The sequence below is a fragment of the Aulonocara stuartgranti genome (assembly GCF_965226115.1).
Source record: "Aulonocara stuartgranti genome assembly, chromosome: 7".
Lineage (NCBI taxonomy): Eukaryota > Metazoa > Chordata > Actinopteri > Cichliformes > Cichlidae > Aulonocara > Aulonocara stuartgranti.
This window is the reverse complement of record NC_138945.1, coordinates 19,808,726-19,827,879: the sequence shown is the minus strand read 5'-3', so window position 1 is coordinate 19,827,879 and position 19,154 is coordinate 19,808,726. Positions and strand designations below refer to the sequence as shown.

General features: G+C 40.1%; 1 protein-coding gene across 1 annotated transcript in view; it reads left to right on the top strand.

Annotated features, from left to right (window-relative positions):
* Window positions 1-19,154, top strand: part of csgalnact1a (chondroitin sulfate N-acetylgalactosaminyltransferase 1a) — a 36,334-nt gene that overhangs the window by 7,684 nt on the left and 9,496 nt on the right. Inside the window, exons 2-4 of the mRNA XM_082538730.1 lie at window positions 4,019-5,346; window positions 9,562-9,778; window positions 11,773-11,874. Coding sequence (XP_082394856.1) covers window positions 4,536-5,346; window positions 9,562-9,778; window positions 11,773-11,874 — 1,130 coding nt within the window. The 5' untranslated portion in view covers window positions 4,019-4,535. The remainder of the gene's footprint in view (window positions 1-4,018; window positions 5,347-9,561; window positions 9,779-11,772; window positions 11,875-19,154) is intronic.

Below are 19,154 nucleotides of genomic sequence, written 5' to 3'. Positions count from 1 at the left end.
AGCCACACCTGCACATAGAGTACTTGAGGCTTTACTTGGCTAAGGGATTTGAAGCTTGAAGTGCTAACACAAGAATCCTAACAGCATCAGTGGTGATATGCTCCTTTTAAACACATGCAGTCATGTCAATTCACTTCAGTTTTATTTACGTAGCGCCAAATCACGGCAACAGTCATCTCAAGGAACTTTATATTGTAAGGTAAAGACCTTACAATAGCACAAAGAATACCCCAGCATTCAGATGACCACCTATTAGCAAGCACTGAGTGACAGTGGGAAGGAAAAACTCTCCTTTTAACTGGAAGAAACCTCCAGCAGAACCAGGCTCAAGGAGGGGCAGGCATCTGCCGCACCAGCTGAGGGTGAGGGGAGTAAAACGGGACCAAAGACATACTGTGGAAGAGAGGTGGAGATCATAATGCCTAATGATAACTAATGGCAAAGTGAAGAAGAAAGTTTTTCAGAGGACTCTGTGCAGTCCTGTCAAACTTTCAATTTATCCTTAACTGCTTTCATAGAAATTAAGAGGATGAGTAGCAGCCAAGTGCTGCTACTACTTGATTAAATGAACATCATTAGATAGACTCACAGATACAGTGTGAGTCTATCTCTGCAAAAACATTTGGTGGTTTTTTGCTGGTGTGATATTGTGACATTGTGTTAACACAATGTCACAATATCACAGTGGACCTGACCCTGCAATACTCGGAGAAACTGCAGAAAGTCCAAGAGCTGCATGCCAAACTCTGCATGCCTCAGTTAGCATGTTACATGTTTAAGTTCAGGACAGTACAATTAGAAAAAGACTGAACAAGTATGGCTTGTTTGGACGGATTACCAGAGGACAGCGTCTTTTGTCTAAAAAGAGGATCGCAGCACAGCTTAGCTTTGCAAAGCTGCAAAAGAACAAACCACAAAACCTAAGAGATCTATGCATAAACGGATATCCACAAACCTCAATGGACTGAAGCAACGCTTTAAAGAGGAGCAGGCTAAATTTCCTCCAGAGCCTTAAGAGAGACTGATAAAGTCGCACAGAAAATGATAAATGATTGCATTAAGTAAGTAAAGGTGCTTCTACTTTCTTTTTCACAGGCCTGAATAATGTCTCTCACTATTTTACCATAGCTTGTTAGCACAGATGTAGCACATGTCAGACACATTGTGAGAATAAACATTTTATGAGCATGCGTTTACTTTAGTGCTAGATGGTAACAGGAAACTATATGCCTGTAATTATTTCTCTGCGGTGTTCTTGTGTTGAGGCCACGGCTATCCCCGTGGGGAGTCAAATAACCAGGGCTGAATCAATTCATTCATTCCGGTGGGACTCGGCGGTTTGACTGCAGGACTCTGCTTATAAATCAAAGTTACACCAGCCTTCTTTGCAGTGATGAATCTTTCTCACATACCTTTATGACTTGGAATGACCACATTGCCATAGACAACATATACTTTTGTTCTGTCAGGGGTACATTTGCAAAGGTTTCAAGAAGCTGAACCAAACTAAAATAGCGCAGGGAGAGAACAATCATCCCAGCCTTAGTCAGCTGATGGCTCAGTTGACGATAATCAATCTGCATGCTAACCTAATCACCTGCTGGCTGTAGCTTCATACTCTCCTCCCACCACGAGCTTGCATTTGACAATGCAAAGCAGCGCATTTGTTCCTCAGTAAAAACGGGAAATTGACCATCACAATGCCAGACCCAGGCACACGCTGTAATTCGTGTGAATGGCTTGTGATCACATTTACTGGCATTAGTTCGAGCGCAACTGTGCTACAGGAAGTCAAAATCATCTGGAAAAACCAATGTAATTATTTAGAGGAGGTTCCCTGCAACTCTCAGCTAATGAGAAGCTTTTGTGAACGAGCCAAAATGAACTGATTAAACTGCCATTAATGTCATGCCACATGTTTTGAAGATCCATGGCTCCATATAATGATATCATGAGGACTTTTTCTGTAATTCAAAGGACGATACTCGATGTGAGGAGCTGCAGCACGCTCTCCAGCACTAACTCAGCCACTTTTCCCCGAGCGTCCTCTCCTCAAACATTTTTTTAAGTCAGCAGCGGAGGTCCTGCTGGAGAGACGCCCTGTCTGTCCTGATTCAGCCATCTGTTAGAGCACAGTCCAGTATTCACTTCTGCCATATACTAATCCTTTCATTACGCTCAGCTTCAGGCTGTCCTGTCAAAGAGCTGACTGTGTGGGGAGTCAAGAGAGACCGGGACTGATACACAGAGATACATTTACAGATACATACAGGAACACTGAAACACCTTCCCACAAGAACATATATATGCATAGAAACGCACACAAAACGTCTATTTATGCTCAAGACTTGCATTCAGACATCCAGATACACCATACTGCTGCTCACCTTTCCCACGCAGAAGACATAAAGTACAGAGTTATCGCTTAAACTTTACAGCTTGTTGTTCACCACTTAGTTTTACTTTGTGACATTTGACGTTTTTGGATTACCACAAAACACAAAGCACGTCTGGTGCTGATCATGTCAGTGGTTGTATCTGCATTTGGCTGGTAGCGGTGAATGTTTGTCTGTTGTGTAAGATCAATTTTGTGCTGACTAAATGTTCTAACATGGCTAGATCAAGTCTTTTTGGGATGACGGTTCCTTTTTTGGGACAAGTTGTTATTTTTACCATCTGTGCCAGACAAAAAGTCATAAGATCATCACTTTTATTACAGTTTTTCTTTCGTAACATAAATCGATGGGATATTCTAACCAAGCCCACAAAATTTGTTCTAAAACGGTGGTCCAAACAACTAACGTTGCTATCCACAAAGCCATCCCAGTAAAAATGCTGCTCAAGAGCTTTTGTGAGGAAAGTTTAAATATAGTCCTCGAAAAAAACAACAATGCATAACCCATCATTCAGAAGCATGTCGAGGCAATAACATGGACTAATGGTTTTCTATATGGCTATCAGTCTCTCACATTGCTATAAAGGAAATTTGAACCACTTTTCTTTACAATGTTGCTTGTTGAGTTTTGCAAGCATTCATTAAATACATTTATTTGTCTTTGAAGGGCCTACTGCGGCACCTCAGTCCAGGTGAGGTCTGGACTTTGACTGTGTCATTGCAACACCTTGATTCTTTTCTTTTTTCAGCCATTCTGTTTTAGATTTGCTGCTGTTCTTTGTCCTATTGCATGACAATTTTGTGCCAGTTGACAAATTGTCACATGGATGGCCTCACATTTGTCTCCAGATCTCCAGATCCACATTTGCCAAATGGTGGACAAACCAGACATCTTGTGGTTAACTTTAACATGAACATGTTAAATGAGGACTGCAGAGTCGGAGATGTAGCTTTTTGATTTTTTGCAGTTTGTCTGAGCATTGCATAATCTGAGCTTTATGCCAATAAGTTCATCAATTGCATCAACAGCACCGGGCTGATAATAACTCTTTTAATTCATATGGAGAAAGTAAGGGTGTATTTACTTTACTGTCTTTATTGCATGACTGTGGAAACATAAAGAGCAATAATATGACACTACAGTCCACTTCATGTGCACATACCAATACACACACTGCAGGTACAAATAGCTGCATAGGTGTATACATATTTTCCTCTCTATTCCCTGATCTCTCTCTCTCACTCACACACACACACACACACACACACACACACACACACACACACACACACACACACACACACACACACACACACACACCTTAGCACATATGAACTATAACTTCTGGAGTTTCAAGCTCACGCTCCCTTACTTACTGCGTCATATCTTCAGTGACAACGTTGTTTTCCAGGAGCTTTAGTCCTGAGGCAATGCTTGGTTTGGCAACTTCTTGCCACCCTAAAACTAATATGTCAGAGTAGCCTGGTCTATTTCTGATTCAGTGCATATTTAAAGACACACCCTCCAGTGTTTAGAGAAAGCTGGTGCACGTCAAAATGTTAAAAAGAATTGTTTCCAATAACTGTCCTTTCTGTCTCTCTCCTTTCTGTTTCCTTTGTCAGGAAAACAGCTTTGGAAAAAAAACAAACAGATGACTACTGAGGATTAGAGTTCTATGAATTTTTTTTCTTCTTTCTTTCTGCATCAGTCGCATTTGTATAGGAGACTATTTGGCTGAGCATTCGGATACTGGAAGGAGGACAGGAAGAGGACAACATGGACTTAGTGGGAGAGTCAGAGCAAACAGATGAGTCACTTATGAGTGACAGATGATGCAACAGTGTCTGGAACAGTTTCTTCTCACAGACCATGGAGCTAATTGGACCAAGAGAAAGGAAGAAAGTGTTTTTTCACAAGTGTCTGCCTTTTTTCTTTTTTTTCCTTTATTTTACCAGTGACACAACAGTCTCAGGCAGTTGGGAACCAATGACCTAATTCAAATTAAATGACCTCACACTGATATGTAGCCCGCCTCCTCACCGGGTGATGGAACATAAACACAAGTCAGACATCATTAAGGCCAGAGTGTGTGAGGTTACATGATACCTCTGTGGGTTTAACCAGGAGGAGTGAGTTTTGATGTTGCGTGCAGTGATGTTACGGCGTGGACTACTGTTGTGGGTGTCCCGTGTCGGGGGGCTTCTGGTGCTCCTCTGCTGCTCACTTTCGCTCCTTTATGTGATGAGATGCAGCCCGCCATACTCTAATGACCCTCCACTGAGTCATATATTACCCCACGCTGGATCTAATCATCCCAGCTTGGGAGGCACGAGGCCGGAGACCGGAGCGGGAGCCGCTGGGGTCGGAGGAGCTGGGCCTGCCCACAGCGGCGGTCCTCCGAGTGCCCACTCTTACCAGGTGCTCCTCCAAGAACGTGAGGAGCAGCACCGCCTCCACATCTCCTCCTTGAAGAAACAGATAGCTCAGTTGAAAGAGGCATTGCAGGAGCGCAGTCAGCAGTTGAAAGGAGTACAGGAAAGCCTGAAAAGAGCCAATGGAGGCCCAGCAGAGGGGCAGGAAGGAGGCGCTGCCTCACAAGGAGGTGGTGTTGGAGAAGCTCAGGTAGCCAAGAGCCAGCCGGCGGACCTACAGGAGTTCCTGAAGGCCCAGCTGTCAAAAGCTGAGGTGACCTTCGGCATCAGGTTGCCCAGCGAGTACGCTGTAGTGCCATTTGAGAGCTTCACCCTGCAAAGAGTATACCAGCTGGAGATGGGGCTGACACGTCATCCGGAGGAGAAGCCTGTGAGAAAGGACAAACGAGAGGAGCTTGCGGAGGTCCTAGAGACGGCTCTGCATAGCCTCAATACGCCTTCATCTGAGCAGGACCGCAGGAGTGCAGTGGAAAAGGCCCAAGCTAGCAAAGTCTACACACCATCTGACTTCATAGAAGGTGAGAGTATGTTAAATCTCAACCCAATCTCCTGAAATATGTGTTTATCTGCAAATATTTTATCAAAGGTAAACGTGTATGGTATCAACAGAAGCATCAAAGTCTCAGCTTAAAGCTTAAAAGTTGCACCTTTTGAAATGTGTTGGTTGCAGCGGTATGGCACAACTTTTACTTGAAGGGTGAATGTTTCTACTTCAAGTTTCACTACAGCTCAGAGTGTTTGCAGACAAGGCGGCGTCTTCCACGCAAGCTACAGAGCAGCCAAAGCAATCATAAGGAGGTTTTTGTTGTAGCACCTTCTTTGCACCCAGCAACCAACCAATACCAGTGACAAATACCCACAGTGCATCGCTGTAAAGGATAGCGCCACACTGGATTTGTAATGCAAGATAATATGAGGGCCAGCAACACAATAATCATCCTATTTTTTTATTGTTATGTAATTGTATTTGAATGTGCTAAATTGTCCTGCTACTGTTGGCTACTGGGATATTGTATAACTAATATATAATTAAGTTTCTTAAGAGCTACTTGGTTGTGTTCTGCCGCTGATTTCACTCTTTGCCTTTGAATTTAACAAATTACACATTAAATAATTAATAATAATAGAATTAAATGCATATTTCTTTTTGACACTGTGTTAAATCTAAACTCCACTAACCACATTTGTTTTACTGTCAACAGCGTTTCTCCTCAGAACACAATTACTCTAATATCTTCTGCTATCTTGCTTTACCTTTCTCTCCTTTTCTTTTGTCAACATGAATCCCTGGAAGGTCAGAAATATGTGTATTTGTGTAAAACCACAGTCATTATATCCTCCTAGTTTGTTCTTCTGCAGCTATGATCATAACCTCAGGAAATGAGCACAGCTGCTGCTCAATCACAGCGCAGGATCTCTTCAGACACGGTGTTTTAGTGTGTGTGCCTACTCTTTGAAGGTCACTATCTTCACTGTGTGAGTGGGTGGAGGTTTTAAAGAGAGTGATGGGGCACCTAGCTCTGTAGAAATGAGCCAAAGGTCACCATGTGGAGCTCCATGCATCTGTGTTAGCTTGTGCGTGGTCCTGTGCAATCTAGGTCTGTGTTTATGTGGTTGTGGCTTTAAAGGATGTGCGTGCATTTGTGCATCTGTTTGTGTTCACGCAAGTGGTCTCCACATTTCTTTAAGTCAGCAGCAGGGAAATGCAGTTTTTTTGAAATGAAATGGAGACACTCGCTCACATCTCTTGGGCTTTTTTCCCTTTAATGGGCTTGGACATCGATTTTAGGTGATTCTCGAACAAACAACGTTTTATCCAACCAGTCAGACAAGTGAAAGCCAGTCTAGATAGCCAGACTAACACAAGCATCTTTGGGGAGTTTGAGGGCTGCATTAGCAATCTAGTGAGCTGAAACTGTACACAAACACTAGAGGTATGCAAAATGAACTTGCCAGCAACTATGTTGTGGCCTTAGAAAGAGAAAAAGAAGTGCAGTTAGACTAAAAAGACAGAGACAGGAAGTGGCGGCACTCAGTCTAAATAGTTTAACGTATTTACTAAATGAAAGATTATGGTGTCCCTTTGGGAAATGAGGCCTTGGCTCACAGGAAGCAGGCCAATTTAACAGGAAGGCCTTAATTCAAGCTGCTATTAGGCAAAATCTATGGCCGCAGAAATCCCTCTGTTCTCTTCTTCTTTTGACATCAGTAGTATTTTGACTCTCTTCCATCTGTCTGTCTGTCTTCTGTCTTTGAACACCAAAGTTTTTTCGCATTCCAATTCCCAATTTTTTGTTCCACTAGCCTCATGGGGTATGTTTGCAAGCAGTAATCTGTTAGTAATGTCAGAGTAATTGGAAAACAACCTCTCTATGGGGAAACAAGCTGACATACAGCGTCCATCAAGATAACTGACAGACACCGTGGAGAATGTGTGTGGTTTACGTGGCCTCATTGCCTTATTTTTTCCACACAAATCATATCAGTCCAGTAAAGAAAGTATTGATGACAGAGATGATATTTGTAAAAAATAGGATTCCATGAAAAAAAATGAAATATTTTACATTTAAAAACTAGAGATGGAAAAATATTTTACTTAGCGCACAGAATTCTTATGGGGAGTCAAAAGAAAGATGCACTGTGGAGAAACCAGGAAAACAAAATTATTACGTGAACTCAAGAACAAAATTTAAAATCTGCCTTTGATTCTGGATTGTATTATATTGTCAGCAGTTACATTAGAAGTGTGATATCACTCTTTTACCTGAGGGATGAACATAGAGCTAGAGCCATTTCCTGTTAGCTAAGCCTAGCTTAAACACACACACAAAAAAAAGGTTTTTAGAAGTGCTCCCAAGACTCCAAATGACCTCAGCAGGTAGAGTCTGCTCTGACCCTTATCCTGTAAAGAGCATCGGTGTGCTCCAGTCTAGTTTATTATTCAGGTGAACACCCAGCTACCTAAAAGAGTCCACTATCTCAGTATCCACTCCCTGGATGTTCACCGGTGTCAGTGTGGTGGGTCTGCGTCTCCGGAAGTCCACCACCAACTCCTTTGTTTTCCTGGCTTTGATCAGCAGGTGGTTATGCTGACACCAGTCTACAAAGTCCAGAGTCCACTGTCTGTACTCTGAGTCGTCCTCACCTGTGATGAGGCCGACTATGGCACACTAGCTTCAAAATGTGGCCTCCTTGTTTGAGGCTTTATAATTTACAACTTACCCTCCTAAGTTTTTTTGTGAACTTCAATCAAACCTGGTAATTTACTTTAATAAGCAGACAGATTCCTATAAATATGACACTTTTTTCAGTACATGCTTACATCAGTAAAATTACCCCAAAAAAACAGACTTTAAATTAATATAAATGTAAAATAACATGAAACTAAATAAACATTTTTTTAAATTGAGAAAAAAAAAGAAAAGCTAAGCCTAGCTTAAACACTGCAAGCAGATGATAATGGCAAATCAGCAGAGAAACAAAAACAGCTTTCAAATAATTGAGAAACTGAAATGAAAATTATTTAAATGAGTCCCGCAAATTCTTAATGTACAGGGTGGGCTATTTATATGGATACACCGTAATAAAATGGGAATGGTTGGTGATATTAAAGTCCTGTTTGTGGCACATTAGTATATGTGAGGGGGCAAACTCCTTAAGATGGGTGGCCATTTAGAAGTCGGCCACCTTGGATACAACGTGGATAATTTTATTCTTTCATGAGTTATTTACAAGTTTCTCTTTGTTCACAGCCATTGACATGTTGAAGAGGTTAACACGTGAGGAGCGGATCGAAATTGTGTTGATATCTGGTGAACGCAGTAACCGGTTCAAAAAAGCGCCCCTCTGACAGCTAAACCCATCTGTTCTCTGATTGGATTGTTACATTTGTGATTGACATGACATTGACCAATCAGATGAAAGGAAGAAAAATAGGGTCAAAATTCATACTTGTAACTTGCAGGGTTTTTTTTGGCTAAGTCCACACACAAATCTTTTTTACGCACACACAAATTTTGTTTACACATACAAATCCTGATTTACAAGTACAAAATATTTATGACCACATTTTGAGCCCATAGATTCTGGGAAACGCAGTTTTCTAATGAAAAATACCTGTTAAATGCTCCCTTTTGGCAGAAAATGAAATCTATAATTAACAGCTCTCACTAAACATGTGGCTAACACTTAAATCACTTACAAAATAACCAAAATGCTGTTATCAAACAATACATGTACATGGTCCAGTAAGCTGGGGTGTTTACATGATATTCAACTGGTACTAAGATGCCCAAGGTGTGTCAAGAAACTAGGCCCGAGGACCGTTATCCACCATCTGTCTGAACCTTTGATAGAAGACAAAAACCTTCGAAATTCTTACCCTGCCATCTGAAAGTCTCAGCAGAAATCGAGGCACCACACTGGGTAGTCTTTTTCTAATCTTATTTGTCCACTTTTGGTGAGCCTGTGCCAACTGCAGTCTCAGTTTACTTTTCTTACCTGAAAAAAGTGGTATGGATCATCTTGAACATGTTTACACATTTAAATTAATTGCGTCTATGCCATTTGATTAGCTGATTAGATATTTGTAATAAGAAGCAGTTCAACAGGTGGATGAGTGAGCATATAGTGGAAAACAATTACACCCTTACTGTTTTATAAGAAGAAACAATGATGTTGACTGTATTTAACTTATCTGCTCCTGATTTCATGCTCCAAATCTCCCCCGCCAGGTATCACGCGTACAGAAAAGGACAAAGGTACGTTGTACGAGCTGACCTTCAGAGGGGAGTCAAGTAATGAATTCAGACGCCTGGTCCTCTTCCGGCCCTTCGGACCACTCCTGAAGGTGAAAAACGAGAGAGTGGACACAACCAATGTGCTCATCAACATCATCGTCCCGCTCTCCCGACGCACGGACAAGTTCAAGCAGTTCATGCACAACTTCAGGTGAGTTAGATGTTTTGACCTGCAAAGTCGACAGACAGTTGCACCCCTATAAATTATTCGTGGCGGCTCTTTCTATCGCATGTTACTAATTCAGAAAAATGCGATACTCAGTGTTATTCAAACCAAGTTTCAAACTTTAATTAAGGATCAACCAGACAGAGACAGGGGCTGAGGAGATTAGAGGGAAGAAAATTAACATCAGAGCGATTTTATTTTTACTTTTTTTGGGCATGTAATTAACATTATTGAAACTGCATGCTTTGTCTTATCAGTTAATTTATTTTGCTGCTGGTAGGCATAATCTGAATATAAACAAATCTGAGAGACTTAAAATGACTCAGACCAGAACATGAATAAAGATGTTCTCGGTGATCACAGCCATTTTTGTCACCTCATTACCATAGGGAATCTATTTTCATACACACTTTTAACGCGTATGACTAACACCTCAAATACACCGCACTGTAGCTTCAACCACACGTAGAGCCAAGCGGGTGCACGCATGAGACAAAATCACAACAGATTTTTTTTTCTTTAAGAAAAAGGGTCAGGGTTAATGGAGGTTTCTAAGGTGAAAATAAAATGAGTAATTTCCGTAATTTTCGTAATAATTCACACTCACAGCTATCAAATCTAATCACCTGAGAGCAAAACATGCTTGGTTCAGCCCTGCAGCCCGTCAAAGCTGAGGAAATGTCTTCCTTAATGTCTGTGATTTATTGTGCTGCTGCTGCTGCTGCTGCTGCTTATCACAGCTCTTTTTACATGGTAAATCCTACTTTAGTGGCAGTGTTGCAGCCCATTAAAATGCCCCCCTGGCAGACCAGCGGTACTTGATATACAGCACGGCAAGAAGTGTACTTACTTGAAAGACTTGGGGAGTCGCTGAGCAAACACTTCACCCTCATCTATTATAAAAGTGCACTGAGTAAGAGAATAGTGTGTGTGTGCGTGTGTGTGTGTGTGTGCGTGTGCGTGTGCGTGTGTGTGTGTGTGTTCGAGATAACATTGGGTAAATCCAAGCTTATTATGAGTTCTTTGTCCACAGTTGGAATTGAAAATATGCTTAATATATTAAAAGGAAAGACTATGGAGATAAAAAGTCCTGCTTGTGAGATTTTTTTGTATGCAGGCAGATTTTTAAATTGATTTCTTGCTTTTTACACACTCAAATAATTAAGAGATGGGTTTTTGTCTGCTCTGGCCCCAGCACAGAATTAGACTGCCTCATCAGATCCCAACAAAAAATCAATTTATTCCAATTTACTTCTAGACCAACATTTATAGAGGGCCTTTTATGCGACAGCGTCAATAATTGCAGCAAAAATGTTGGCTCAATATTCCCCGCACATTTTATTTTTTTTCAAGCATTTTTGCCTCATGTTGTGTGCTATGAATGCTATGAATCGCCTGCCCTAACGTCCCTTTGGGGAAGATGTTGACAAACTGCGTGTGCACATCTGCGCATTTGCATGCGTACCTCGTGGGAGAGGTGAATTATCTGCAGCGTGTGCTTGTGATATATTTGACACGTCTCCATCAAAGAGCTTTCAGGCATCTCCACCTGGTGTCTGTTTTACTCACAATAAGAGCTTCCTCTGTGTGTTAATACGGGGTCAAAATGGGGGGAAAGCCTTGAATACAGATACAAACGATAAATTTTATTTCCTTTTTTAGAATAAATCATCAGGAAATAGTGAATGTTTAGGTTCCAAGATCCAGTATTCAGTCTGCTGGCCAAAGCCCAAAGAAATTCAGCTTTATAAAGCAGAAATCAGAAAATACTTGGCTCTTATGATGAACTACTTAAGCAGCTATTCATTTCATTATTACAGTTGTTGTGTTTTGGCACTGCATGGATAGATCCTCCAACCAAAGCTGTATTTTTAAAACCCCTCATGTCCTCTTCCTTCCTGCACACCCCCAAATCCCATTCTCCTCACACACTTTCATCCTTAATATCGCTTCCTTTGCATGTTTGTGTTTATGTACAGGGAAGTCTGCGTGCGTCAGGACGGCCGGGTCCATCTGACGGTGGTGTATTTTGGGAAAGAGCAGATGAGCGAAGTCCAGAGCACTCTGGAGAACACATCCAGGTGGGTTGGAAGTGGAGCCAAGAAGTGGTCTTTGAATTATAATTCCCAACACAAGAGTATGAAATGCAATTTACGTAATGAAGTGAACGCAGCCCCAGCCGTGTACCCGCTTTTGGAACGCGCTGTAGAAATGTTTCCACTGTTTCAACTCTTACCCTATAAACATTTCCTTGGTGCACAAAGCGCACACACCTCCTGGCTCGCCATTCTGCCACAGCCAGTCATCTGTCTGATAAATAATAGAGCAGTGTGCCACCCATGCCGGGTAGCTGAGAGCTACCAGCCAGCACAGATAAATTACAACAAGCCTGTGATCCTGCTGCCCTCTCGCACGGACACCCACATCTCTCGGAGAGGGATCGCTGTCGCCCAATCGGGAGTCAGATCCGCTGCGCCGCAGATTCCCTGAGGGGGTTGCTATGGTGACACTTGTCGTTTCCCCAGCCTCGAAGGTTTTTGTGTGGCCTTGAATCAGTAGGACTATCACCGGGATCACACAGCGTGTCTTTGTCTCACCGTGCTGAGAGGAAACCGTGGAGATTTAAAAAAAGATAGCATTGCACGGTCTTAAAGCAAAGTGTCAGATCAAGTGTAGAGAAGGCAAATTTAGAACCTGTGAATGTGAAAGGCAGACACAAAAAACATACAGTTAACCCGAGGCCTCATTGATTTTAGTGTGGGAGCCTTCTTAAATAAGTGACAGTGAAAGTTTGTACAAAACAGAAATTGAAAAGAGTTGGAGCTGAAGGTGCAGTCTGGGAAAGAACGGCATTAAATAAACTGGAATTTCCGGTAGTTTTTCTGCTTTGAACTTCCATCTCTTTGTACTCTTCTCATTCTACTGTATTCCTGAGCTGTGTGGAAACATATCTGGGTGTGAATCACTGGGTGTAATCAAGCCTGCACTCCTCTTCCCTTTTATCTAACATTCAGGCTGAGGCTGAAATGACTGGGAATTATCATGGCTTGTTGTTCTCGTATCTGGGATCTGACACAGACAGACTATGCACAGATACAGTCAAATGTAACCTGCTCTTTAGCTTGCAAGGAGAGGTGCACGTCTGTATGTGTTGCTGCAGGTAATGATTTATTTTTAAGAGTTAAGCATTATTCTTTTTTTTATAAGCGGACTGGAGTCTATAAATGCCAAGTATAGTGACAGAATTACATCCCAGCTCTAATCTGACACTTTAACTGTTGTCACCCATTTATAGCGTACATGAATGGACTGGTGTTGGAAATTAGCTTTAACTATATAATACCCTGCTCACTGCTTTTAAAACTGTCAGGGGTTTTTTGTTTTTGTTTTTGTTGTACAGCTATAAAGATTAGATAAATTTACATAAACTAGTACATGGCCACGCAGCAGTATTGTTTGCTGTGTTTGTGCAGTTGTTAAGCTAATCACTATGAGAAAAGTCAGAAATAGCAGTGGTACTTCCTGTTTATATAAATAAATAGATAAATATAGGAGTCATTGTGTGCAAAATGGATTTACGTCTGTGTAATTAAGGGACCACATCAACCAGTCGTTGTCTGGTTGTCTAAAAAAACAAGTGTATTTGTTGTACAGTCATCATCCAAACACTGCCCACCCCCATTAAGTGTGTAATAAATTATTGGTATAATAACTGTCATCATGATTGCATAGATGTAGTGATATCTATGGGTAAACCATGAATTCTGTATAGCTATATTTTAGACTTTTCATATAGTCTATAAATACAGTGAATATAGTAAAATGATGTTATACATAGGCAGACAACTATTCTCACTCACATACACACCTGTTGCCAATTTAGAAGCACACATTTACCCAACATGCAAATGCAAAGGTGCAGAGAGAACCCAGGCACTGGGAGAACGTGTAAACAGCACACAGAAAGGCCAGCCAAACACAACACATTCTTGTTATGAGACTATAGTGCTAACCGTCATGCCACTTTGTCATGAAATCAAAATGACACAATGCTTTTGGGTCATTCTTACTATTCGGTGCCATTTGAGTCCTAATGACATAATATGGTATATTTAGTGTAAAACTTGTCTAATGCTTATTTCTAAACCATTTTCTTGTATGTTTAACCCCCCTCTACCATAGAACACATTGATATATACACAGGATAAATACATTAAAAGTAAATTACTTTTATTTTAGCACAAGTCACTAAAGTACTATGTCCCCAGTCATGCTTGCTCGACTTCAGTTACAAATATAACTTAAAAAAAAAAAAAATCTAGATTTTTCATCATTTCTGGATTGGCTTATTTCTAATGTTCCTCATCAAATGTTCTTTTTTATTATTAATGCATGTTTAATACTTAAAATCTTTAAAAAATGTTGTGTCCCTGAATCAACTGTCACCCCTGTTACTCTGATAAGAATTCCATAGAACACATCACCTGATTATTCTTTTAGTCACATGACACTCCCGGATGTAACATATTTTGGAGGGAAAACTTTCAAGAAGAAGACGAGTAAGTACCACTCTTTAATCAACCCTTTTTTCAATGTTTTAGCAAGATTTTGTAATGTGGCAAAGCATAACACGTCCAACCTGTTACGCTTATTAATAGTGGAAACAATTTTTTTTTTGTAATTTTTATAATATGGCTAATAAACATGTTAAAAATGGTTCTTAGTGGTCACCATGTACTAGCTTGTTGTTCATCATACTAGTAGTAATGGCTAAGTTTAGCATAAAATCTCCCCCCTGTTACCGTCACCCCTGTTATTGCTATGCACTGTAACATGAAATTTCCTTGCAGATTTTAAAAAGGGACATTGTAGCTTTTAGAAAATGTAAATATTACTATAACTGTGTATTCAAAACAGTTATTAATAGAAAATTGAATGTCCTGTAACAGGGTGGACATTTGGCACGTCATGGGTAAAGACTTTGATTTTAAAAAATATTATAATATAATATCCTTAGCTGGACCAATACATTTTTCTTATAGGTTGAAAATCCCTCTTTTAGATGAAATGTTAAAATAATTCAAAATTTTGTATTTTTTGATGAAGAGTGATCACACTGAAATGGCACCGAATAGTAGGAATGACTCTTTTATAAAGTGTTATAGATGCATAATTACTATAAATGCACCATTTTAGCCCTTCGGTAAATGGTTGCCTATATCAGATATAGAAATGAACCTTCAGGGGTTTAACATTTACCTTTTTCCTATTTTGGTTGCTCAAAAATTGGCAATGTAGAAGGATTTACCAGGTAACCAAACAGACAGATTGATACCATGAGGTAAACATTAATGTTAGCATGCTAATGATGCTAGCATGCTTTGATGTTAACCAACATACTTTAACATTTTAGGGTTAACATCTCCTCACTAAACACAAAGCACAGCTAAGCCCTGATACGTGCAGTTATACAGTGATTTAATTAAAGAGCAAGGTGTCGCAAATCTTCTAAGCTTTTTTTTAACTAAATGACATCTCCCAAATGTGAGCTAATGCTTATTTTATTTTTCCGTTTTTTGTTTTTATCAATTTTTTCCTTTATACATACATAGCTCCGACTTACAATAGTACTTTCTAAGTACATTATATTATATACCCTGCAACATTTTCTTATTTTCTTCAGTTTATCCAGATTCCACCCTAAAAACCAAGTCAAGGAGAGGACTGACCAGAGGGCTGTTTCTGTGAAACGAAACTGGTTCACACAGAGCACATGCCTTAATTGGCCAGCAAGTCAATATCTGTTTGCAGCATGTTGGCATCATTAGCGACTGATAAGATTCTGCACTTCCAGCAAATTCAATTTAACACTATAACTTGGTTTAGTTTGTCACATATCACCTCTAGCTATTTGTCTTGGTGTTTTTTTTGTTTTTTCTATTAAATCACATTGCAGTCACACTCCCCACTTTTAAATAGCACAGTGTCCCTGCTCAAATTTGTTTGGGAAGCATTTACATGACTACCCACAGCCAATATAAACTACTTGAGGCCAATTTCCCAAGAGCCTAACAAGATCTAAATTGTCCGGGCTCTCAGGCAGCTTTTCAGCCCATATCAACCTCTCTACAGGGTTTAAATTATTACCTTTTTTTTACTGCAGGTGATCATTATTTGAGAGTATACGTATTAAAAGTCAGTATAAAAGTATTTGCTATTAAAAAGCAAGGTTCCAGAAAGCAGGGCCTTACTCTCCAGCGATTGTCTTTTTTTAAACATACAGAAAATCAGTTGCAGCTTTCAAATGTGGTTCTTAACACATGCACACTTCAAAGCCTAAACTCAGACTCAAACCCACAGGGCCTTGTATGTTTTCGAGCCTTACATGCTAGAAGATAATGATTCAACACAACATGAGTGGAGCAGAAACCAATGGAGACGGAGAGGGGGGCGGATTGTGTGTAAAGGATGGAGAAGAATGAGTGATCTGTTCTGTGGAGATACCAGTCGATACATATGAATAATTACTGTGTTTCAGATGCAGAGGGGAGCCAAAGGCTGAGGGAAAAACAGAGCGAGAGGAAGTAAGAGAAGAGGTGTAAAGATAAGATATCAGAGCTGAAAGAACTTGAACAAACCACAGATTTTTCCGGGGATGGAAAAAGGGTGTCACCAAGGATTATACATGAAAATCTCACAAAGATAAAAGGCCCAGAAATTTGGAGAGACAAAGCATCAAAGGATGAGATCACTTTGTCATTCCTTTCTCTTTATCTTGTAGCAACTTGCCTTTTGCAATTTGTGCCATTACTTCATTGCACAGAAGGGTTAACGATCTCAGAAAAACCCACTGGGAGCTTTGAGTGAGCACGAAAATAAAGTTGAGAAGTTGGAAGAAGATTATAAGTGTATGAAATAATATCCAAATCTCTCATGAGTTTGAAAGCTCTCCAATATTCATTATGAAGAGATCTGATGCCTTTAATACAGATCTATTTTGAAAAAACCATTATTAACTTTGGTAGGTGTCTTGCCTAAGGGCCTCAGTCAGAGAGTGATCATGAGTCTACATTTTTTATAGTTTGCACTTACCCCTTTATTACATGCGTGGACTGCTGATTCCCCTGCTCGCCATAAAGAACAAGCATCCAGAGAGGTTATGCATGCCACCCCCTGCTCTGTAAACAGAAGACAGCCAAACATGAAGTATGAGTCGTTTAAAATTTATTGCACGTAAAAAAATCATAATTTGAAAAGAAAAAAAAAAGCAGCTACTGGCATTGCTGAATACAGAAAACACTTGAGAGATGTTGAGTAAGTGGAAGTTGACTTTTTTATTTATATTTTTATGTATGTATTAGGTGGAAACTACAGTTGTACCAGTGAGTCTGTGAGGCTGGCCTAAATGCTAAATGCTCACATATTAATATTTAGCAGGTGCAATTCCACATCTTTATTTTTGCTAATATTAGTAAATCAGCACTAAGGACAATTTATAGCTAATCAAATATAGCTTGTTTTGATCAAACAAATATCTGTTATTACAGAAACTGGATTGGAGGGTGGCGAGGTTTTGCAGATGCATATGATGGTAACTTTTGGGACGTACAACAATCGTGACAGTGTAGAGTGACTCGCCTGCAGCCAATTGGCAAACGTTGGAAAAAAATGCATATTACTAAGAATATGTATTTCCTACAAATATGCACATATTCTTTTTTGCCTTTTATTAACTCGTTGACCAAGACTTCCTAGCAACTGCTTTGGTAGCTAGCAGATTGTGTCCCGTAGTTTGCATGAAAGGCGCCAACTTGTCCGGAAACACTTGGCTACTATCCAAGCTGGAGTGAAACTGTGAAAAGTGCGACTCAAACTGGAAACCCACAGGAGACCGTATTCCTTCAAAGTAAAACTTGTGCCTCTTGAAACATGTTAGCACAGCTTTTGCTTTTAAGGATGTTTTCCATGTCCGGTTTGTGTCAAGTTTTGCCACTGCACGGCTAGTAGTTAGAATTAGTTTGCAGACAGGTCAACATCTTCTATGTAAACTACTATCGACTGAGGCTTTTAATGCAGGGGACAGATGTAATCTAGCAGCATCCAACAACCAATATGTCAAACAACTCTTTCATGGTATCACGCTAACAGCGTCACAGCTAACAGATTGACTAGCACTAGCTATTTATTTTGATTAGGCTGTTTATTTGTCAGCCTGATGTGATATTAAATAGGGTGCCAACTTTGGTTAGTTATTAAAAAAATAAAATCCTGAATTCTAATCCAGTCTGTGTATTCTCTTTATGGATTCCTTCTGATTACTCTGGCTTCCTCCCATAGTCCAAAGAAATGGGGTTACACTTTGGCAAATCATTCAGACATATACCGCATGACTAAATTGCAAGCTTGCTTCTGTGATATCTTCAAGAAGTGTTGAAAATGAAGAGAAATGTGTATATGGCCTCATATTAGATGCACCATATTTGCAGTCAGTCCTCCCCTCCCTGTCCTGACTGAGCAGAACTAACAGGATAAGACCTGCTGCTTAGACACAACAGGGAAGCTCTTTACAGATTCACTCAATCTGACACAATTTCAACAATTTCACTCCTACTAAGTACCATTAGGTACCATCACGCCTACAGTAAACAAATTGACTATTTTAGATCATAAAAGTGTGTGTGTTGGGAGGAGGAGGCTGATGCCTGTGGGTAGGAAGGGAGAAAAAGAGCAGATATAAAAAGTAATTTAGAAAACAAGGATTTATTTCTGGATTAAGTTGACACACAAATGTGGGGTCTATGCTCATATTTCTGGACTTGCAGTCATGAGACACAAATACACATAAATGTGTGGAAGCATTATTCAAAGAGGAAAATCACTTGAAGCAAAGCTTAGATTCTGTATTAAGAGCGACGTAGCAGGCAGCGACTGCTTTGCAAGCCTAGAAAACCGCTTTATAGTCAGCGTCATCTTTTCCTATTCGAGCCAGGAAGCATTTTAGCAGTGGTATGTTAAGTAATGGCACTCATTCAATATACAAACTCTTGATGTCTAATATTAAATAAAATATGCATGACAAGATTTTTATAAAACACGCACACACACTTACTTAGCCAGTAAAAGTGTATCCCTGGATGAACTGTTATTAAAATGAACCAAAGAACAAGCCATGAAAATCCCAACTGATTAAAAGAAGATAATGAACAGCAAAATGCCTTGAAAATAAACCGCTTACTCCAGTATCAAATTACAAGACAATAACGTTGATTATATTACAAATAAATTAACTCAAGTTCCCTGTTGAAGGGCCCTCACAGGCTGCCTCATCCAAGCTTTTTGTCAGTCACTCCAGAAAAGGAAA